The following is a 24,985-nucleotide window of genomic DNA, read 5'->3' as shown; positions in this document are numbered from 1 at the left end:
CTTGGAAGGGGAAATGGCAGCCCACTCCAGTATTCTTGCCTGGAAAATCCCATGGACAGAGGAGCTTGGCAGGCCACAGTCTAGTGGGTCACAAAGAGTTGGACACAACTGAGCACACACAGTAAATACAAATCTCATTTTTTAAAAGTTGTGTTTTTTATTTTTTAAATTATGAAAGTATAAAAACATCTACAGGAGACTTGGAAAATACAGAACAAAGTTACATATAGTTCCACTATATATGACAATTATTTTAAGTAGATAAATTAAGATTTTTAGTTGGAGTTTCAATACCAAATTCTCAAAAATTAATAGAAAAAAGTTAAGTTTTAGGACTAATTCTCACCTGCTACTCTTATATCACACGCTAAAGCCAGTTCAAGTCCACCACCTAAAGCAAGTCCATCGATTGCGGCAATGGTTGGCACTGGAAGATTAGCTGAAACAGAAAGACAGACTTCATGCTTCTTCAGTAAAGGTACTCTATGCAATTATTTTACATTTTTTAATGTAAATATAATTTTAAATGGAATATTATCTATAGAATTTTATATTGCTTTTACTTTTAACTAAACACATTTTAGAAAATGTAATGATCATATAGTGTTCTACCACATAAAATATGCAGTAATATCTTCAAATCTTACCATACTATTGAAATACTTTCATACATACTTTCTGTTGAATTAACAGAATCACAGTTCTGACTTTGTAATCTTTGAATCTAAAGTCTTTTATGAGCTGTTTGGTTCATATAAATTTCAAGTTGAAATGACTTAGGTATAATGGATAATTCATGACCCTTTTACAGCTTACCTTGGTTCTTAGAATGATAGAACCTCATTCAGAGAAGTAATATAATTACTCAAACAAGAAGAAGCAGTCTCAGTGGTTGCCAAGTCATTAACCCAATAGTTCTACCATTTGGTAAGAATACAATGAGCACACATACACACACACACGATGAATAATTGCTAGAAAATACCACATACTTCAGACGGAAGAGATACTCAAATCTGCCTGTAAGTACGACTGGGAAGGGGTTAGCCAATCACAAACTTAAAATCAGACTTTCTTTAGTTCAGAAACAGATTACTATTTTACTGAAACTTTTATAAATATATAAATTTTGTATAAATGGTTCAAAAACTGACTGGTTAATTATTATGTAAAGCATAATCCTTTCTATTCTATTTTTGACTATGGGAATGTGAAGTTTAGGCTGAACAATCTTAACATATGAATAGAATGGGGATATTAAAAAGGTACCACCTCTCAATGTATTCTCACCACAAAAAGAAATAATATTGTGTGACATGATGGAGGTGTTACCTAATGGCACAGTGGAAATCATATTACAATATGTAAATATAACAAATCAACACATTCACCTTAAACTTACACAAGTTACATGTCAATTGTGTATCAATTTAAAGCAAATAAAAATGGATAAAAATATTAAAAAGATACCATCACTAGAAGCCTATCTTCCATAGGTATTCTGATATGTGAAATTCCTCAGACAGAGATGTTTATTCAAATGTGTTGAAGTGTACTGAGTTTTATTCATACATGAAGAAATTTATCAAATTTATTCTAAGAGAAAAAGTCTGAAGAGGCTAAGATAGAGCACATATAGATGCTGCCATCTGAGGCAAAAGCACCACTGGCCGAGCAGGAACGAGCGAGTCTTTGCAGCAGGGCATATTTCACTATTTGCGCCTGTCTGAGCGTTTCGGGGGAGGTGGGAGCTTGAAAACACAGGGCAAATTCAAAGCTGCTCCACACAACGTGCTTTACAGCACACCTGATGAAAAAATGAACAGACAGTGATGTCAGTGTTTACAGTCAGGAAATGCGTGCAATGAACAAATAAAATTTTATTTTATCTGACAAAAAAGTACAATTGATGATGTAATATAATGGCAAATTAATCTGAGTGGTTCCCACAATCACCTCAAGCCACCACAAGTAAAATGGAATTAGTGTTACACAGGTTCCAAACCCTCTTCCTTTGTAGAAAAGCTAGCTATAGAAATTACCCTATTTCTAGACTCCTTCAATCTGCTACCTCCCCAATGTCCCCAATCACAAGTCTCTCTCATCAAAGTCTTTCCCAAAGTAGGCCTCACTGTGGCCTTGGCTCACCTTCCTCTAAGATAAGCTTCTGGAGGGAAAAGAATACACTTCCACTCACCTCCACCTCACAGTTCTAGTCCCACTCGTCTCACAGAGACTGTTTTTCCTTCACTTCCCAGTGACACTGTAATACTGTCCCATAGCCAATGGGCACTATCCAGTCCCTATTAAACTTGTTGCCTCTGAAGATCAGAGACTTTAATCCTGGACACTCCTCCTTTTTGAATTCCTCTCTTCCTTTGCCTGCTGGGTCCCTGCCCTCATCTTTCCTGCCTTTCTTTCCACCTCTGGTTATATAACTCAGTCTTCTTCCCCTATCAATAGAAGCTCTTCCTAGGAGGTCTGTTTCCTTTCACCATCTATAATACCAATGATATCCAAATCACCACATGAAATTCAAACTTCTCTCTAAACTGTATCTCTATAGTTACCTGCCTGTTGGACATCTCTACTTAAACACTTTATCATGTTCAAATCAACTTCCTGTCAATCCTTCAAGATTCTATTTCACATTTGGTTAGCATCTCCACTCACCAAGTTACTCAAAACAGACACCCAAAAGTCATCTCAAATGTCCTCTTTTCCAGGGATCTTACATCTAATTGTTTTCTAAGTCCCATCTAACGGCTCACAAATTGGCAAATCCCCCTCCCTCTGCTACAGTCAGAGTTATGGGCCCCCTCATTTCTCGCAAGCAGGAGGCCTCTAACTGACTTCTTTCACCTTCACAGTGAAGGATCGAACCAGTCAGTCTTAAAGAAAATCAATCCTGAATATTCATTGGAAGGACTGATGCTGAAGCTGAAGCTCCAATACTTTGGCCACCTAACTCAAAGAGCTGACTCACTGGAAAAGACCCTGATGCTGGGAAAGACTGAGCGCTGGAAGAGAAGGGGACAGAGGATGAGATGGTTGGATGGCATCACTGACTCAACAGACATGAGTCTGAGCAAACTCCAGGAGATGGTGAATGACAGGGAGGCCTAGCGCACTGCAGTCCACGGGGTCACAGAGTCAGACATGATTGGGTAACTGAACAACGATCCTCAGTGTGTCCCTACCATTATACCTTCTATATTTTCTTGCAGGATAATTTTCTAAAATGCAAACACATTCATGATACTCCTCTATTTAAAATAGTACAATGATTTATTTCACATTCAAGATAAAAACAGTGAAAAATTCAGCATGGCACAGGAAACGGCTGCCCACCTACCCAACCTCTTCTCCAACTTTACACACATACTCCATGTTCCAGGCCCAAACTACTTAAGACACCTTCAGAAATCATTTACATCCAAACCTGTGTACAAGCCCCCCCTGCCTAGAATGCCTAGCTAGCCCCCAATTATCTTTAGAGGTAATTATCTTTATGCTTCCTTGGCACTTTATACATGCTTTTCCAACAGAGCATTCACACCACCTTATCACCCATTCAGAAACAAAGATTAACATCACATAAAGCTGGTCAATAATATCCTTCTTACCACTCTGCAACAAACCTCAAGATTTCTCATTGCCTCTTCTATCTCCATTAATCCTGATATTGTCTCTATTTTTCTCTATTGTCCTATATTGTCTCTACTTTTATTAACTTCTTTCATTTTATACTTAAATGGAACAATATGAATATATGCAGCCCTATGAAAGTGTAAGTGAAAGTGAAGTCACTCAGTCGTGTCCAACTCTTTGCAACCCCATGGACCGTGGCCTACCAGGCTCCTCCGTCCATGGGATTCTCCAGGCAAGAATACTGGAGTGGGTTGCCATTTCCTTCTCCAGGGGATCTTCCCAACTCAGGGATCAAACCCGGGATCCAGTGCGGGAGCACTGGAGGCAGATGCTTTAACCTCTGAGCCACCAGTGAAGCCTGTACTTAAATGGAACAATATGAATATATGCAGCCCTATAGAGCTACAGAGAGAAAAAAAAAAAAACTGCAAAGCCTACGCTGGAGAGAGCAATAGGAACAAGGGGAGTGTTTTCTCCTCACTGTGGAAAATGCTAGTCAACAGTAACTGCCTTCAGGACTCAGTACATCTGCTAGAAACTGACTCATCAGAAAATGAATTAACAGAAGTGAGTTTAAAGGGCTTTCAAAAAATCAAATCTGGCTTCCCCTGTGACTTAGTGGTAAAGAATCTGCCTGCCAATGCTGAAGATGCGGGTTCAATCCCTGGGTGGGAAGATCCCCTGGAGAAGAAATGGCAACCCACTCCAGTATTCTTGCCTGGGAAATCCTATGGACAGAGGGGCCTGGTGGGCTACGTCCACGGGGTTGCAAGGAGTCAGAGAGGACCTAAGAGACTAAAACACACACAAACATACAAAATCAAACCCAGGCTTGAAATATGTATACTACCAAGTTTCAGTTTCTGAAAATTTCAACTCATGGTAAATAGGGATTATTTCAATTTACTTAGATTTTTTAAAATAGGAACAAACTGATGTGATGCATATGGAAAGAGGAATTTTTCTTCACATCAAACTGGGCATTGAAAATGTAGACTAAATAGAAGTGTAAAAGGAATAAATTGACTGTAAATTACAAAAGAAATACTTGATAACCTCATAATCCCTAAAGCATAATGGAGAGAATAAAAGAAAAGGACAATTCTTGGTCATCTATCATGTTCTTAACACTGAAACACAAAGGCAATGATTGTCTCAAAAAGAGTTGACAAGACTTTGTTCTACATTTTTATTAGTTAATATTCTCAAACAAATATTATACTTAAAAATCACACTTAGCTAATAGAAAGTTAAAAAGTATCATTTTTTGGTAAGTATAAAATGTCATTAAAAGAAGAAAAATAAAAATGAAAATGCAATTAATGAATATGCCCTTTCCCTTCACTGTGAGAAGTCGATAAACAAATAGTTTGCTGTTGTTCAATTGCTAAGTCTTGTCTGACTCTTTGCAACCCCATGAACTGCAGTACACCAGACTCCTCTGTCTTCCACTCTCTGCCAGAGTGTGCTCAAATTCATGTCCACTGAGTCGACGATGCTATCTAACAATCTCATCCTTTGCCACCCCCTTCTCCTTTTGCCTTCAATCTTTCCCAGCATCAGCATCCTTTCTAATGAACCTGCCCTTCGCATCAGATGGCCAAAGTATTGGAGCTTTAGCTTTGGCATGAATCCTTCCAAAGAATTTTCAGGGTTGATTTCCTTTAGGATTGACTGGTTTGATCTCTTTGCAGTTTCTTGAATGTTGCATTTTAAGTCAGCTTGTTTACCCTCCTCTTTCACCTTTATCATGAGGCTCTTTAGTTCCCCTTCACTTTGTCATTAGACTGGTATCCTCTGCATATGTGAGGTTGTTGATATTTGTCCCAGCAATCTTGATTCCAGCTTGTGATTCATCCAGCCCTGCACTTTGCATGATTTATTCTGCAAAGAAATTAGATAAGCAGGGTAACAATATACAGTCTTCTTGTACTCCTTTCACAATTTTGAACCAGTCCGTTGTTCCATGTAGGATTCTAACTGTTGCTTCTTGACCCACATATAGGTTTTTCAGGAGACAGGTAAGGTGGTCTGGTACTCCCATCTCTTTAATAAGAGTTTTCCACAGTTTGTTGTGATCCATATAGTCAAAGATTTTTGTGTAGTCCATGAAGCAGAAGTAGATATTTTTCTGAAACTCCATTGCTTTCTCTGTGTTGCAATGAGAATTGGCAATCTGACCTCTGGTTCTCGTCTCTTCAAAACCCAGCTTGTACATCTGGAAGTTCTTGGTTCCCGAACTACTGAAGCCTAGCTTGAAGGATTTTGAGAATCACCTCGTTAGCATGTGAAATGAGCACAGTTGTAAGGTAGTTTGAACCTTCGTTGGCACTGCCCTTTTCAGGGATTGGAATGAAAACTGACAAATACTGCTTTGTTAAAATAAGATGATGGGGAAAGGGATATGTTCAACAGACAGGTTTCAAGTTCCACAGGAGGTAAAGTATGAGGGTGCAGTTTATATAATGCAGTGGCAGGAAAAGAAAAAGAAATTAACAAATGGAAACTTGGTGATCTGAGAGATGAGAGCACTCACTGGAAGGAAGGGTTTAAAATGAATCAGCTCATGCTAAAGGTTTTCTTAATTCTGAAGGTAGAGAATGTAACAATTTTCTGTTATACATTTTAACTTTTTAGAAGTAATGAAAATTATTATTTTTTTTGTAGGTAACTTACTTATTCCTTGAGATTGAAAATTATTTTAAATGTGAGAAGAATTTAAGATATTTACTCAGTTAAAAGTTTTTAACATTACGTGTTTAACATTACAACTTCTATAAAAAAATAAAATAAAAATGACAAGAAATGTGGAGTCCTTAACATAAAAAAAGAACACAGAAAACAAGAGTAGTAATAAATACTATCACATCATTAAATAGGCAAACTACTTGGTACTTTTGAGTATTAATATAAATTAGCATTCTGTACAGACTTCCCTGGCAGCCCAGTGGTTAAGAATCCATCTTCCAATGTAGGGGACACAGGTTCAAGCCTTGGTTGGGGAACTAGGATCCCCAGCTGCTGTGGAGCAATCCAACACGCCCACCACAACAAAAGATGCCACGATGAAGATGCCATGAGCCACAACTAAGACCCAACATAGCCAAAAATAAATATTTTTTTAAAAATTAGCATTCTATAATGCGGACTATAAAATTTTTCCTACTAAAGAATTAAGCAGAAAAACTTAATTAGTATTCAATGACTAATTAAATTTCAATCATCTTATAGTCCTGAAGTTTTACATAACCCTAAATTTTCCCTGAAAGATGTTTTTCTTGTAAACTTTTTTCAGGAAAACATGAGTCATCTCAAAGTACATGCTAGTTTCATAGTTACCTAATACGCTTGTTTTTACACACAGTATTTATTCTACTTGGGAGCACTTAATAATCTTAGAGAAAACTCAATAAAACGCACATCTGAAAAGCAGATTATCAGTTTCAAAGCATTGAGAAATATCAAATCGGCAGTTGCAGAGTGCGACTGAGTGAAACGGGAACTGCCATGAGCAGTGTCTATTCCCAATAGCAATAGGAAGAAATGATGACTCAATGTGTTATGCAACCAACAGGATCAGGTTCTATTTTAAGTTTAGTACCAGGAAATGAGCCAGGTATGACAAAGAAGATAATAATCGTTTGAATGTTCCTAAAAATATAATTAAAGCAAACGATCAGAGTTTTGCTATTTTAAGAGAAAATAAATGAGCTGCAAGTGGAGGCCCTGTCTATTTGAGTCTACAGGACATCTTCTGTGAGTATAACTAGAATCAGAGGCCATGAATACAGGGGGAAAGGCAAGTCAGGGTCTCCTTTCAGCTCTGAGATAAATATAATACATAATGTAGGTTTTCAGATGTTTCTAGAAAAAAATCAACAATGTGATTATTAAGGGAATATGCTAATGTAAGTTATGAGTCTTAAATTTGGTTTTGCTTGAAGAACAGTGTTCTCACAGAAAATTAACTATTTCCAAAAAAATGCCCATGTAATAATATCAGAAATCTGACTTTATTGAAATCATTCAAGGAGAAGAGAGATAAATATTTGACCCAAAGAGACAGGTTTTTCTAACAGAAAAATGTATAAGAACAGGAGATTTTTCAATCACATGAAGAAATGCTAATCAGAATTTGAAAACTTTCAAAATTAAATTATTTCCTTACAAAATTTTAAGGAAAAAAAAGATGTTTGTTAAATAGATGAATTTTGTGATCTATCCTTTTAACATAATTACCTGTATTTCAATGCAAATTCAGCCCTGTATTTACAAAGCTAAATCAAAGCTTTTGCAATTTTACTTCATCAGGAAAAAAAAAAAGGCAAAGGAAACTAGAAATGACTGGCATTTTAAAGTATTAGTCTGGAAGAGCATTTACAAAAATATTATCCACATCACACAAGATTTTACTATTTAAAATTCTGGTGAAAACCTATTTTAAATATTTCTTTATCATTAGATAGAAATTCCTTCAGGTCTCAACGTTAAGACAACTGGGCCTGCACCCTCGGTTTTTGCTTCAAAGAGAACTGTAAAAATGTTTTCTAGCTCTTCATGAAGTACCATCTAATTAGACAAAGACTGGTCATAAGTAGCTAAACACGTCTGCCTTCCAACTGCACATTCTACTGATATATGGCTAATCTGCACAATGGAGGGCCCAGTAGTGAGGCAGCCACATCATGGAGCTGGAGGGTGGGTGGTAAGTTCAGGAATAAAAGCAGTTATTAGATTGAGATCATCATATGTTTGTGCATCCATGCTGACCTGCTGATGCCTAATAATAGTTAACTGCTTTCAACCTACATATCCCACACCCAAAGTGAGCAGTGGGGACTTGTAATAATGACAACCTTTTAGAAATCTGAAAAATTCTTTAGAATAAAACATCTCAAAGAGAGCAGTAAAGTTGTATTTTTTCCCTCTTTGAAAAGAGAAAAAGACCTAAATTTTGTTCACAATTTTGGAGTTTTTAAAAAGAGGCTTTCTAAGAAGTTAGGAACAGTAACGTAAGGAATTTAGTGACTCAAAATATAAATCTTCTTTCTGATCTCTACTTTAATAGAACAGCTTTCAAATGAATCTAGTACATTTTGGTTTCTTATAGATTCTCTTTCATTAAAAACAAGCAGAGCACAGTGGTCATCGTTTAGACCACAAAGATACTCTAGTTGTGGAAAATCAAAGTACAATGGGGGAAAGCAGTATCAAACAAGTAGGGTATATTCTAATCTGTACTATTACTGATACTGCTATAATGACCAATTTCAAGATATACACGGTTGTTAAAAACCAGTTCACAAAATTCCTGAAACTTTAACAATCCCTGAGTCCACACTGTAACAGAGCGCAGTGAGTGGTAACCTTTAACCATTGGTGTGCATAATAACTCCACATCCTGTTACCAGGGAAGGGGTCCTGCTCAGCCATTGGTCAGCACATCAGTGGGCCCCACCCACAAGTAACCAATTATCAATGAGCAACTATTAGTACTGCTCAGCTACTGGCTGGCATCACAGTGGGCCCCACCCACGGGCAACGAACTGTCAATGAGTGACTGTGGTCCGTTCAGCCATTGGACAGCGCAGTAGTGAGCCCTGCCCACAAGCAACCAACTGTTAAGGAGTGACAGTGAGTGGAATTCAGCCAAGGGTCGGTTGCATGGTAGTCATAAGGTAAAGAGTGAGGAAATGTTGCAAGTCTGTGTGGCCGACGCACAGTGAAGCCCATCAACACTAAAACGTTTGAGTTTGGAATAGAGAAAGGTTTATTACAGAGTCACACAAAGAAATGGGTGGCCCATGGAAGGCCCTGGGCCCTCCAGCTTACCCGCAGGCCCAAGGCTGTCGGTGAGCTGGAGGGCCTCCAGGAGAAGGCCTGAATCTGCCTCTTACCTCACTCTCCACCTGATGACCACTACACCACCAACCAACCCTTGGCTCAATCTCTTCCCTAACAGTTGCTCACTGAAAGTTGGTTGCTTGTGGGCAGGGTCCACTGAGGCTCCGACCAATGGCCGAGCAAGACCTGTTGCCTAGGAACAGGATGTGGACTAATGAGGCACAGCAATGGCTACCTGCTAAGGCCTGTGCTTATCCTGCCCTGTTACAGAAAGAGGGGGATCCCACCCTTCTCCCAGAGGCCCTCCAGCTCACCTGGCTTGGGCGAGCAGGTGATCTGGTGGGCCCAGACAACAAGCTGGGGTATGTGTCCTGCAAGGACATCAGATTCCTCACCAAGACCACCCAATAGCCTTGGCCCAGGCCTTGAGAGAACAGTGAACCTCTCCCCCATTCCTGTCTCTGTAATCTAATAGGAGTGGCAGTCTGTCTGGGTTGCAGTCTGTAGGACCTGGCCCCCACCTAGTATGGACAGTCTGAGGGCCAGTTGGGTTGGACACGTGGCTCCTTCAGTGATGGCAGCTGGGCAGAGTTGGGGACCTTCCCCTTTCTTGTCAGAACAGAGAATAACACTCATTTTACAGGAATATAGTTACCTGGCCATGACCTGACTTCAAGAACAAAAAGCTTTGACTCCAAGTAGTATGCAACAACTAACCATGCCCCTCCCCCACCTTTCCTATTAAAAATGGCTTTGCAGAAAGCTTTCAGTAACTTTGGGGTTCTTAGGGCATAGGCTATGCATGGCCCTGTAATAAACCTTTCCCTGTTCCAAACTCCAATGTTTTAGTATTGTTTGACCTCACTGTGCATCAGGCATATGAACTTGCATTTTGGGTAACAATACGAACAGGTGCCAGAACACGTGTATATGAAACAGTCCCAAGAGTACAGGTGGTCCAGTGGTTCAGAATCTACCTTGCAATGCAGGGGATGCAAGTTCAAATCCTGGTTGGGGAAACTAAGATCCCACATGCTGCAACTACTGAGCCCATGTGCTCCAAAGCCCATGCACCACAACCAGAGAGCTTGGGTGCTACAACTAGAGAAGCCTGCCAGCTCTGGGCTGGAGCCAGCGTGCCACAACTAAGGAGCCTGTGAGCCGCAACTGGAGAAGATCCCATGTGATACAATGAAGATCCTGCATGCCAAAACAAAGACCCAATGCAGCCAAATAAATAAATGATTTTTAGAAATCAATTGTATTAAAAAAAAAAAGATATTACCATGCTGAATCCTCCTCCACCATCATCCATTAACATCACCAGACAAGCCATTTCTTCCCATGGGAAAAATAGCCCCAGGAAATCCTTCTCCACAGAAAATGAATTATGTGAGGAGAACGTTAGGATGAGGACCAAGAAGAACACTGGTGGCTTATGTGCAAATCTGGTCCATAAACCAATTTTGTTTGACATCCAACGGGTATCTTCTCAATAAAAACCTTCAAACTGGAGTGGGTGCATGTTAAGTTGCTTGTGTCCAATTCTTTGCAACCCTAAGGAGCAAAGCCTGTCAGGCTCCTCTGCCCATGCGGATTCTCCAGGTAGGAATACTAGAGTGGATTGCTATGCCCTCCCTCTACAGGATCTTTCTGACACAGGGATCGAACCTGCACCTCTTATTTCTCCTGCATTGGCAAGGGGGTTCTTTACCACTAGCGCCACTGGGGAAGCCCTCAAACTGGAGATACTTTCTAAAAATCTGGAATTCTGCCTCCTCTTGAAAATAAGAAAAAGGAATATCAGCAAAAATGCAGAAAATTGTTCAAGAAATCACATAAGAGATGTCTGCAGAACTCAAGCTCTTTGAAGCTATTAAAAACATTGATCTACTTTGGCAAATATAGAGAATATATGTAGCATGTATATATAATGAAGCATAATAATAACAAACTACCTTAAAATCACCAAACCAAGAAACAGGTCAGTACTAATAACCTATCTGCCCCCATTCTTTCACCTGCCTTCTCAAACCCAAAGGTTTACCATTTTAGTATTTTTCCCTGTATACATATGTGTATGTGATTTCATTACATTTATACACATCTCTAAACCATATGCTCTTTTGCATCTTTTAGTTTTATAAAAAATTATGTTGTTTTAATTCAATATTTTAAAGATTTCTGTTTCTTATTTAAGTTTATTCAAGTTATTTGTTTGCAATGCTGTCCACATGCAACTGTACAAATATACCAAAACATCTATCCATTCCCCTGTTATTGAAATTTGGTTGTTTTCAGCTTGTTATTATGAACTATATCGTTACTATAGTCTTTTTCTTACAAGTCTCCCCAGAACACACATGTGTAAAATGCCTACGGATAAGCGTAGTTTCGAACTCCAAGTAGCAACTCATTTATTTAAAAAGCCAAAATCAGAAGTCTTAAAAATGAAATAGCATAGTATCAAATGCAATGTACAAAGAAAGATAATTATTTCATGAACCTTTGATACTCATCCACCTCTATGTGTTTAATGGACCAAATTGTAAATATATTTGTTACTACAAGTCTAGTAAAAATAGTCTTAAAGACACCCTTCTAGGTAAATACCCTATAAAAATGTGAACTATTCAGTCTTTTGAGATGTGGATGCCCGACTCTAAGACAACAACAAACTTTTCCTAACTATTACACCAATTTATACTCTCATTGGAAGTGTATAAACCTTTGTGGTGATCAAGTTCCCTGCTATCTTTGGTAATGTCAGGATAAGAATTTTGGCCAACCTAGTAAACATATAACAACATGCTACTGTGGTATTAATTTGCATTTCTGTGACTACATATGAGATTGATCATCTTTCCATATGCTTACTCCCCGTTTCTCTTTCCTCTTGTATAGAAAAATTTCTTACTGATTTCCCAGCTGCATATATGTATGCATGCATTGACCCACGTATGCATGTATATATATATACACAAATCCTTTGGCAGTGTTTCAAGTCCTCTCTCCCAGTTTGTGTTTTATCTTTCTACTTTCTTTACAACATCTTTTAATGAACAGATGTTCTTAAGTTTAAGTTTAATTTCATAGGACTTATCAACCTTTCCTTTTGCTTTGTATTCTATGTTTAAGAAATTTTTAACTCTGTCAAGATCATGCAATTTTCTTTTACTTCATAAATGCAGTGAAGTCTGCCATCTTCCAGTGATCTCAATGACCTCTCTGTTTTGGGTCCTATATTCCACTCCACTGGTCAACTGTCTATCCCAAAGCCAATAATATTATATTACTAATTATTAATTTCCATATCTTTAAAATAGGTCTTCAGTACTAGTAACAGAAGGACCCTCATTTTCTCCTTCTTTAAAAATGTTGGCTCTTTTGAGGCCTTTCTATGCTCATCAAGTTCCTCATAATATTAATGTGTTTTTAAGTTAAATCTGTACATCAGATCATTTGTGAGAACCATCTTTTAGATACTGAATCTTCCTATTCAAGAAGATGGTATGTCGGTATTTAATTTTTTAAATGCCTTCCCAAAAAGTTTCATAATTTTTCCATATATCTTGAATATATTTTTAGATTCATTTTTTTCCCTACTGTCAATAGTATCTTTTTTTGACAGATACGTTTTGTCTGACTTTTATCGTTTGGACTCTAAAGAAGGCTGAGCACAGAAGAATTGATGCTTTCGAAAAGTGGTGCTGGAGAAGACTCTTCAGAGTCCGTTGGACTGCAAGGATATCAAACCAGTCAATCCCAAAAGAAATCAATCCTGAATATTCATTAGAAGGACTGCTGCTGAAGCTGAAACTCCCAATACTTTGAGCACCTGATGCAAAGAGCTGACTCACTGAAAAAGACCCTGAGGCTGTGAAAGACTGAAGGTAAAAAGTGAAGGGGGTGGCAGAGGATGAGATGGTTAGATAGCATCACCAACTCAATGGACATGAATTTGAGCAAACTCCAGGAGACAGAGGAGGACAGAGGAGCCTGCCATATTGCAGTTCTTTAGAATCACAAAGAGTTGGACATGACTTATGACTGAAGAACAACATCTTTTGTCTGTTCATGGTAGGAAGAAAGACAATTGATTGTTTTTTGACACGAATCCTATATTCAGCTATCTTGCAAAGTCTATTATTTCTAATAATTTGTTGATCCTTTTAGTTCAATGGAGACAATAACCAGTTGAGAAAGACAGTATTACATTTCTTTTTTTCAGTCATTAATTTATTTCTATTTCCTGTTTTTCCATATCAGGAAAAGAAAATGTCAAGATTTTCAGAACAACATTGAAGAGAGGTGACTGCAGGCCTCTTGTCTTTTTCCTGATTTTAGGAGACCACTTTTACATTTTACTGACAATTGTCAAGCTAAGAAAGCTTCCTTCTAATTCCAGTTTGCCTTGAGCTTTTCCTAAGATAGATTTGACATCTAATTCTTTTTATCAACCTGTTGAGAAAAACATATGATTTTAACATGCTGTGTCTGCTGATTTTGGTATCAGGGTGATACTGGCTTCACAGAAGGAGTGTGGAAGCATTTCTTCCTTTGCAAATATTTTCAAATAGTTCACAAAGGACAGGTGTTAGCTCTTTTCTAAATGTTTGGTAGAATTCACCTGTGAAGTCATCTAGCCCTGGACTATAGTCTGTTGGGAATAATTTTATTATGGACTCAATTTCATTACTGGTATTAATCTGCTGATAGTTTCTACTTCTTCCTGGTTCAATGTTGGGAGACTGGACATTTCTAGGAATTTTCCCATCTCTTTTAGGTTGTCCATTTTATTGGTGAGTAATGATCTTTTGTGTTTTCTGTGGTGTCAGGTATAACTTCTCATTTCTGATTTTACTGATTTGGCCCCTCTCTTGTTTTTCTTGAAGAGTTTGGCTAAAGGTTTATCAATCTTTTTTTAATCTTTTCAAAGGACCAGCTTTTTAGTTTCATTAATCTTTTCTTTTTCAGGTATTGAGAGGGTAACAGGCAGGAAGGCTGGGGCCTCCAAACAGAGAAAACAGGCTGCAAGCATCAGACATTTCTTACCTCTCTCTCAAGCGGCAGGAGGAAACCAACTACAAGTGTTTCTTCCCCTTTGTGTTGCCATGATGACACCTGGTTCCACCAGAACTTTTCTTTTCTCAAACCTTGAGCTGACCAATGTGTTTTTCTTATGCAAATGTTTGTCTTAAGCTATGTTAATGACCTATGTATTTACCCTAGACTCTGTCTTCAAGTCAGTTTCACCTAAGACTCAAAACCTTGACAAACCAGTATGTTTTATTCATACAATAGTTCTCCTAATCTATGTTAATGAATCTATATATTTACTTGGAAACCTGCCTTTCTTCAAGATTCATGTCAATCACTTTATGGCTCGGGACAGCTCACCTTGTGCCAATGTCATCTCAAAATGCATGTTGTGGGTGAGGGGCCTGGTGCCAGTCTCTGAGTTTTGAGACTTTCCCTTTCTCTAATTAGCAGACTGCTAGTAACTATATAACATCTGGATAAAGACTAGCAGGGGGGCACTCTTTCTGCCAGCTTCTGAAGTATATGTCAGAAGTTTTCTCTATCTCTTTTACACTTTAATAGAACTTTATTAAAGTACAAAAGCTCTGAGCAATCAAGCCTCTTCACCGGCCCCGGCTTGAATTCTCCTCCTCCAGAGGCCAAGAATCCTGGCATCTTTCACAGCTCGGCAACAACCTTTCAGTATCTCCTTTATTTCTGCTCTGATCTTTATAATTTCTTTCCTTTTACTAACTTTGGGTGGGTTTTAGCCTCCATGTGTTTGGGATTTTGTTTTTTTGGGTTTTTTTTGAGGGATTAATAATACAAATAAATAGTAATTTTATTGTTTGTGGCTGATGGCTATCTCAGTGTTGTGGTTGCAGAAGATGCTTGATAAGATCTCAAATTTTTGTAACTTTACTGGGGCTAGTTTTGTGGCTCAGCATGTGACCTATCCTGAAGAATGTTCCACATGTACCTAAAAAGAATGTGTACTCTGCTCTTCAGAGCACAGCTCTAATGTGTCGACTGAGGCCAGTATTTCCTTATTCGTCTTCTGTCTGGATGATCTGTTCTCTGATGTAAGTGGGGTGTTAAAACCCCCTCCTATTATTGTGTCACTACCAGCTCCTCCCTTTAAGTCTGTTACTGTTTGTTTTATGTGTTTAGGTGTGCCTATGTGGCTGCATACTGGTTGATCCCATGGTCATTATGTAATGCCCTTCTTTGTCTCCTGTGACAGTCTTTGTTGTAAAACTCTACTTTGTCTGATATAACTATCCTGACATTCTTTTCATTTTCACTTGCATGGAATAACTTTTTCCACCTTCTTACTTTCAGTCTGTGTGTGTATCCATGCTGTGTTTGTATCCATTCAGCAACTATATCTTTTGATTAGAGCTTACAGTCAATTTACATATAAAGTGATTAGTCACTTTAGTGAAAGTCACTCAGTCCTGACTCTTTGCTACCCCATAGACTATACAGTCCTTGGAATTCTCCAGGCCAGAATACTAGAGTAGGTAGACTTTCCCTTCTCTGGGGATCTTCCCAACCCAAGGATCAAACCCAGGTCTGCCGTATTGCAGGCAGATTTTTTACCACCTGAGCCACAAGGGAAGCCAAGAATACCGGAGTGAGTAGCCTATCCCTCTCCAGCAGATTTTCCCAACTCAGGAATCAAACCAGCATCTCCTGCATTGCAGACAGATTCTTTACAACCTGAGCTATCAGAGAAGTCCAATTACTGATAATAATTACTGAATTATTGCTATTTTGAACACTGTGTTTGGGCTTTTTGTGAAGTTGTTTTTTGTTCCTTTCTTCTTTTGCTCTATTCCCTTGTGATTTGATTATCATCTTAAGTGTTACATTTGGATTCCTTTCTTGTTTTGCTGCTACTGCTACTGCTAAGCCGCTTCAGTCGTGTCCGATTCTGTGCGATCCCATAGACGGCAGCCCACCAGGCTCCCCTGTCCCTGGGATTCTCCAGGCAAGAACACTGGAATGGGTTGCCATTTCCTTCTCCAATGCAGGAAAGTGAAAAGTGAAAGTGAAGTCGCTCAGTCGTGTCCGACTCTTCACGACCCCATGGACTGCAGCCTACCAGGCTCCTCTGCCCATGGGATTTTCCAGGCAAGAGTACTGGAGTGGGGTACTCTTGTTTTGTGTGTGCATCTATTATATTACTACATTTTTGGTTTGCAGTTACCATGCAGTTTAAATATATCAATATGTATGTTTTAAGTAATTATTTTAAGCTGATGATCTCTTAAGTTCAACTGTATTTTAACAACTCTGCATTTCTACCTGCCCCAATTTATCACTGTTTTTGACATCATATTTTACATTTTTTATGTATCCCTTTACTACTTATTGGGGATATAGGTGATTTTACTACTTTCATTTCTTAACTTTCATACTACTTTTATATGTGGTTGATTTACTACCTTTATTATATATTTGCTTTTACCAATAGTATTTTTTCTTTAATAATTTTCATATTTCTAGTTGCGGCCTTTTTATTTACTTTTTTGAGGTGTGTTTATTACACTTGGGATAAGTACGTGGACTATCCAACTGACTAAGATTCAAGGAGGGATGATCAGAGCTGACTTAAGAGGAGGACAGGGAGTCATATATGGAAATTTAAAAAGGATCTAAGGAGCTCCCTGGAGTAACAATGTTCATGGATCAATGAATATACAGGCCTCCTGAGTTGGTCTATTTTTAAAAAGAAAATTTGCTATCCTATTAGGTAAATTGCAAAATCAACTAATACTGTCTCCAGGATGCAGGGGATATTAGAATCCCAGAGAATGCTAAATCAGCAACCCCTTTCCCTCACTAATCTACCTGAAAAAAAAAAAAGTACTGAACAAAACCCTCTTTCATTTTTCCCAGTTTTTTTCTAGGATGAACCCTGACAGATAACTGAACAACTGCCCTTTGGATGGTGGCTGCAGAGAATTGAGCAAAGGGCCTGGGAATTCTGAAATACAGATCAGATGACATTCTTAAAACTTAATTATCTTGAGTTCTCTAACATTCTTTTACCTGTCAATATTACTAAAATTGTATCATCCCTGAAATGTTTATTACTGCAGTGAAAATCATTCTAGATTGCAATTTTTCCCCTTCTCAAATATATCACTATTTCTCCAGATTTATTTTTTCTTAATCTCATCATCCATCATGATAAAAACTTGGCCTTTTCTTTTTCTCTTTGAAAAACCCCTCCACTACTCTGTGTAAAGTTGGTTTGCTAGTGCTATAAGCTTTTCTTGTCTGTAAAAGTTTTGATCTCTACATCAAATCTGAATGAAAGCCTGTGGGTAGAGTATATTAGGCTGTAGGTTTTTCCCTTGCATCACTTTAAGTGTATCAAGCCACAACCTTCTGCTCTGCAGGGTTTCTGCTAAAAAGTCAGCTGATAACCTTAAGGGAGTTCCCTTTTAGGTAACCTGTTACTCTTCCTTGCTACTTTTAATAGTCTGTCTTTATCCTTAGTTTTTGCCATTTTAATTATACAGTGTATCTTGGTGTGATCTTTTTTGGGTGTGATCTTGTTGGGGGCTCTCTGTTCTTCCTGGTCCTTTCCCAGGTCAGGGAAGTTGTTAGCTATTATGTCTTCAAATACATTCCATTCCCTTTCCTCTCTTCTCCTTCTGGGACTCCTATAATGCAAATGTCCAGATGCTTGGTGTCCTACAAGTGTCTTAAACTGTCCTCACTCTTTTTATTCTTTTTCTGTTCCATTTCATTGATTTCCACTACTCCGGTTTTCCAGCTAACTTGTTCCTCTCTATGATCTAATCTACTGTTGATTCCTTCTAGCATATTTTTTTTTCTTTCGGTTACTGCATTCTTAAGCTCTATTTGGTCATTTCATATTTTAGAACTCTTTGTTAAAAACTTCTATATTCTCAATCTATATACATCCAATCTTTTCCCGATTTCTTTGACCATTTTTAGGATCAATTACCTTGAACTTCTTATCTGGTAAACTGCTTATCTCTACTTCATTTAGTCCTTATGGAGTTTTATCTTGTTCCTTCATTTAGAACATGTACCACTGTGGCCTCTTTTTGACTAATTTGCCATTTCTATTGCTATGTATTTGGTAGTTTGGTTACATTCCCCAACCTTGGAGAACTACTCTCTAATAGGAGACATCCTATGTGTTCCAGCAACACACTCCAACAGTGTGTTGGAGTGACATATAGTCACCAGAACTGTATGCTCAAGGGATGCCCCTCACAGGGGCTGCATGGGTCCTGCTATTACAGCAAGCTGACTACTATGAACAGTCTGGCAGGCATAGCGGGCTCCAAGTCAGCTATTTGCCAGGTCCTTACTGCTGCTGGTTGATGCTAGGCAGGGTTGGGTCACAAGGTGGCTGGCTGGACATGGGTCCCAAGGCTAGTACTGGATCACTGGTGGGCAGAGACAGGTTGTGGGGCGGGTGACTGCAGAGCTGGGGTTCCTGGATCTAATGTTGATCGGCTGGTAGGCAGAGCCAGTTCTTGACATAGCTGGATGCAGGGCCCAGGGTGTCCCAAAGCTGTTGCTGTCCTGTTGGTGTGTAGGGCTGAATCCTGGGTAGGCCTGCTGAGGGGTCCAAGATGTCTTAGAGCTAGTGTCGGCTTGCACCAGGGCAGGTCCTATGAACAAGCTGATAAAACTGGTCTGAGGTTAATACCAGTCCCTGGGTGGGCAAAGCCAGATCCTAGAGTCTTTGGCCCTGGAGGTCCTGGAGTTGGTGTATCAACCAGCTAGTGGGCAGGGCTGGAGCTGAAGGTGACCTGAACCTGCTGCCTGCCCAGTGGTTGCTAAGGTTGGTCTAAGGCTAGTGCCAGCCAACTGATAGGCAAAGTCAGGACCTGAAGTCTCTGACTGCAGGGCCCTTAAGTGGGCATCTATCACCAGCTTACTAGTGTGCAGGGCTTGGTCACAGACCCTCTGGAGGACAGAGCCAGGTCCCAGAGTACTTGTGGGCTCAAGAAGTCTTGAAGCAGCTGGCATGGGGTTGCAGAAGAGTTGCACACAACTAGCGACTTCAAAGCTGGGGGGGTAAATGAGGCTGTATCCCAGCCTAGTTGGTTGCTTTGCCTGAAGTACCCTAGTACTAGCTATGACAGGCTGGTGGGTAATAAGCTAGAGTGTGCTGTTTTGTGCTAAGTTGCTTCGGATGTGTCCAACTCTTTGTGACCCTATGGACCCTACGTAGCCTGCCAGGCTCCTTTGTTCACGGGATTCTCCAGGTAAGAATACTGGAGTAGGTTGCCATACCTTCCTCTAGGGGATCTTCCTGACCCAGGGATCGAACTCCCATCTCTTACATTTCACTGGCAAGCAGGTTCTTTACCATGAGCACCACCTGGGAAGCCCTCACAGTGCACCATCAAAGACAAAGCCAGGAGAATAAGACAATCCACGGACTGGGACAGAGTATTTGCAAACGACACATCTGATAAAGGAATGTTATCTAAAATATACGAAAAATTCACAGCTCAACAATAAGAAAAGCAATTCAATTAAAAATTGAGCCAAAAACCTTAACAAACACCTCACCAAAGAAGGGAGAAGGCAATGGCACCCCACTCCAGTACTCCTGCCTGGAAAATCCCATGAACGGAGGAGCTGGTAGGCTGCAGTCCATGGGGTCATTAAGAGTCGGACACAACTGAGCAACTTCACTTTCACTTTTCACTTTCGTGCATTAGAGAAGGAAATGGCAACCCATTCCAGTGTTCTTGCCTGGAGAATCCCAGGGACGGGGGAGCCTGGTGGGCTGCCATCTATGGATCGCACAGAGCCACCAGACACGACTAAAGCGACTTAGTAGCAGCAGCAGCCCCAAAGAAGACATAAAGATAGTAAACAAGCCTATGAAAAGACACATCATACATCATCATGGAAATGCAAATTAAAACAATAAAGAGATACCACTACACACCTATCAGAATGGCCACAACCTGGAGTACTGACAACACCAATTGCTGGCATGGATACAAAGCAACAGAAACTCATTCACTGCCAGTGGGAAGACAAAATGGTACAGCCACTTTGGAAGGCAGTTTGGTAAATTCTTAACTAAACAGACTCTTAACCACACAATCTAGCAATCATGTTCCTTGGTAGTTACACAAAGCAACTGAAAACACATTTACTCAAAAATCTGCACACAGATGTGTACAGCATCTTTATTCATAACTGCCAACACTTGGAAGCAACCAGGATGTCCTTCAGTAGGTATATGGATAAACAAACTGTGATACATCTTTACACTGGAATATTGTTCAGCAATAAAAAGAAAAGAGCTGGCAAGGCATGAAAAAACCTGGAGAAAATGTCAATGCGTGTTACTTAGTGAAAAGAAGCCAATCTGAAAAAGCTACATATTATATGATTCCAAACATGTGATATTCTGGAAATGAAGAACTATGAAGACAGTAAAACATGGTTGCCAGAGACGGCAGAAGGGATGGACAAGACAAGCACAGAAGATTTTTAGGGCAGTGAAAACACTCTGCATAACACTATAATAATGGATACATGTCATTTTACATTTGTTCAAACCCATGGAATGTAAAACACTAATAATGAACCCTAATGTAAACATCGGAGAAGGCAATGGCACCCCACTCCAGTACTCTTGCCTGGAAAATCCCATGGACGGAGGAGCCTGGTAGGCTGCAGTCCATGGGGTCGCTAGGAGTCGGACACGACTAGGTGACTTCACTTTCACTTTTCACTTTCGTGCATTAGAGAAGGAAATGGCAACCCACTCCAGTGTTCTTGCCTGGAGAATCCCAGGGATGGGATTCTGGTGGGCTGCTGTCTCTGGGGTCACACAGAGTCAGACACAACTGAAGCTACTTAGCAGCAGCAGCAATGTAAACATATGGACTTCCAGTAATTATGATATATCAACATAGGTTCATCAGTTATAACCAATGTGCCACTCTGGTGTGAAATATTAATAATGGGGAAAAGGTTATGCATATTGAGGGCTGAGGATATATGAGAAATCTCTTTACCCACCCCTCCATTTTTGTTTTGTTTTGTTTTGTTTTCTCACCCCTCCATTTTGACGTGAACCTAAAACTGCTCCTGAAAAAGTCTTTAAAAGAAAAAAAAAAAAAAAAATTGAGTTGCTGCAACATGGACCATAACAGCCCCACAAAGCCTAAAATATCTGTCAGTCCTTTTAAGAAAAAGTTTGCTAGCCCATGGTTTAAACAAAGAGATTTGATCAAGACAGTTTTTACTTGCCCCTCAAAATCTCAGTAAGTCACCAAAAATAGACATCTTATAAGATTTATGCCCATTGAAAAGTATCACTCCCAAGTTAAGGAACCCGTGGAAGGGAAACAAGTATACTGGATCAGGATCCAGAACAGAAATGCTACCACTACAACCACTGAAAAGAAAATAGCACTACTACAAAGGAATAGTTCTTCATTTAAGAAGTCCCAGAAAGTTCCAATTTCAGATTCAATAAAATAGAAAGAGGCTGAGAAGAAACATCAAGGTAATGTTTACAACTGAACCAGTCTTAACAATCCATCCTAGCATATATATAAAGTTACAGACAGCATAAACTTTTACTTCCAAGATCAAGTTCTCTGACCATACTACTACTACTAAGTCGCTTCAGTCATGTCTGACTCTGTGCAACCCCAGAGACAGCAGCCCACCAGGCTCCCCCATCCCTGGGATTCCCCAGGCAAGAACACTGGAGTGGGTTGCAGTTTCCTTCTCCAGTGCATGAAAGTGAAATGTGAAAGTCAAGTTGCTCAGTCGTATCTCTGACCATAATGGAAAACAAATCCATGCTCTGCCTCAGAAGACATCTATCTGACCAGGTAGTTGTATGGAAGGAGAAGCAGAGGAGAACATCTAATAAAACTGCCAAGGGATAAACAAAAGGTAGGAAGGCAACAAGAACTATTTTAGAAATCAAAACATGTATGTTTTAAAACTTAGCTCTAAAAACAAAAGGTAAACAACAATAACAAAACCCCAAAGATGTCACATGGTCAAATTCTACTACTCTTTCAGTAACAGATGATTTCCCTAGATAGCACAGAAGAAGATGAAAAACTTTTCACTTTTTTCTATGAAGGTTGTAAAACCATGAGAGCGAATCAGAAAGAAAAACACAAAACACATAATTAGAAGATTCCATCTCATTTATGCTTTTATCAAAACATAAAATTAAATCCAGTGATATATATTAAAAACCACCATAACCACTAACCACAATGACCAGGTAGTATTTATTCTGGTAACATAAGGCCAGTGTAGCATCAGTAATGCTAGTAATACAATTTAGTACAATAAAAGCTGAGACAAATTCTAATAGATACCATCTTGACACATACCAAAAAGGCAGCTGACAAATTTTAACCCTTATTCGTGACTAGAAGAGTAATATACTCCAAAATGAGATGAAATATAAGAAAACTCTCTGAACTTGATAACTACTGGCAAAATAATAAATGCATTCATCATACTCAAATAACGGGATGAAGATGATCACTTCAACAACTGAATATTGCATCAAAAGCCTTAGCCAATGTGAAAATATATGAAAAGTGTTAAGATTAAAATGTTGGAAAAGGAAAAGATAAAAACAGCATTATTTATATATAAGGAACTTTTTTGCTTTCTGGAAAACACAAGAAAATTGAGAAATAACAATAATACAAGTAATAAGCTAGCATGATCCAAGCAAGCACATAAAATTTAACAAATTTCCTACAGACCTACAACAATAACCAGACTTCAACAGAAATATCAGGAAAAGATTCCATTCAAAGGAATAAGTGCTATAAAATAAGGATAAATCTGAGAGGAGAAAAAAGATACAAGACTGAAGCCAATGTGAAGAAAACTTTCTTAAAGAACATTAAAACATGAATGATGAGACACGCACATGACGAATGGAAAGATTCTGTATCATAAAAATGTTAATTCTTTTAAACAATATTTACAGAAATTCCAATCACAGGCTCATGAGACTATTTTTCCTCTTCCCTTTAAAATTAATCCTAAAAATGAATCCTAAATTCATTTGGAAGAACTGAGGTGTGAGGATTAGCAAAGAAATCTTCAGAAAAAAAAAAAATAATAATAACAATGAAGAGAACTTACTACCCTCTAGGTATATAAAGCTCCTGGAATTGAATTAGGGTGGGATATTAAGAGACAATACCTGTAATACATTTAACAACAAAAGATCAATACAAAACTGGCTTTTAAGTAAATAGTTATTAAATGATGCTATAGAAAAGGAGATGAAGAATGTGAAAAGGCAATCTACAGAAGCAGAAAGGCAAGTTTAATTTGAAAAGATATAACATTACACTAGCATCTGGGAAAGTGCAAATTAAAATGTTAAGATCTATTTTTTTTTAACTTTGGCAAACTAAAAAAGTAGCAACGTTAAATGCTGCAAGAACATGAAGAAACAGGTCCTGTCATATAATTGATGGAATATAAATTATTATAATCTTTTTGCAATTAATCTGGTAGTATTTATTAAAATGTAAAATGAACACATGATACTTAGAACTGCAATACCATATTTAGAAATCTATCTTATATATACTAACCTTCTAAAAGAATCTGTACAAAGGAATTACTATTTTATTATAAAAACAACAAAAGCAGTTTAAAAAAACATGAAAACAAAAAAGCCAAAACAAAAACATCCAATGTTCAAAAAAGGTATTAATAATAATAATAAAAGCAAATTTATATGTACTAAAATATAAACCTTACAAAGAAGACTGTAATTCTAAAGAAACAGTATAATCACACTTACACAAAAAATAAATCCAAATCTGTATGTCTGTGAATCCAATTATTTAAGAAATATACTTATCTCAAACGCTTATGCCAAATTATTCTGTTTTCTAATAATTACCTCCATAAGTAACATCATCATAAACATGAGGCAGGTTTAATAACAATATATTTTTCACAATTTTTCAAATTAAACATAAACATACATTCTGTTTTACAACCAGCTATACACCGTGATTATCTAATTACGTAAATATTTTAGCCAAAGCTTATACGTAAGATGGGAAGATCCCCTGGAGAAGGGAAAGGCTACCCACTCCAGTATTCTGGCCTAGAGAATTCCATGAACTATACAGTCCATGGGGTGGCAAAGAGTTGGACAAGACTGAGCAACTTTCACTTCACAATACTTAAAAACAGTGTGCAACTTTTAAAATCCAATATTTAAGGTCACTTTAACCATGCTAAAAGAACAATTTAATTGTACTTACCAATTTCATTAATCATTGCTCTTATTTTGGAGACAAAAGGACCCACTTCACTGGAACTCATTTTGGCTCTTTCCTTAAGATCAGCACCTGCAAAGTATTTTATTTACGAATATAACCTAGTTAAAACTTTAAGGCAATGAATTGAACATTTACATAAGATT

General features: G+C 38.4%; 1 protein-coding gene across 16 annotated transcripts in view; it reads right to left on the bottom strand.

The window, feature by feature from the left end:
* The window catches only part of AUH (AU RNA binding methylglutaconyl-CoA hydratase), a 183,252-nt gene that overhangs the window by 95,149 nt on the left and 63,118 nt on the right, over nt 1-24,985 (bottom strand). For 11 of the 16 annotated variants that reach the window (XR_015169249.1, XR_015169248.1, XR_015169251.1 and 8 more), the window contains 2 exons: nt 24,825-24,911; nt 347-439 (listed from right to left, as the gene is read on the bottom strand). Coding sequence is in view for 9 of the 16 variants with exons in the window: in XM_086414457.1 (XP_086270583.1) it covers nt 347-439; nt 24,825-24,911 (180 nt within the window). In the remaining 7 variants the exon portion in view is untranslated. Of the gene's footprint in view, nt 1-346; nt 440-1,541; nt 1,808-24,824; nt 24,912-24,985 lie in introns of those variants that run through there. The other 5 variants (XR_015169250.1, XR_015169246.1, XM_086414459.1 and 2 more) reach the window with 2 other exon arrangements.

Source organism: Bos grunniens, chromosome 8 (genome assembly GCF_055505025.1).
Source record: "Bos grunniens cultivar Pamir isolate PY7600 chromosome 8, Bosgru_T2T1.0, whole genome shotgun sequence".
NCBI lineage: Eukaryota > Metazoa > Chordata > Mammalia > Artiodactyla > Bovidae > Bos > Bos grunniens.
The sequence above is the reverse complement of the archived record's forward strand: the minus strand, read 5'-3'. Positions and strand labels throughout refer to the sequence as shown.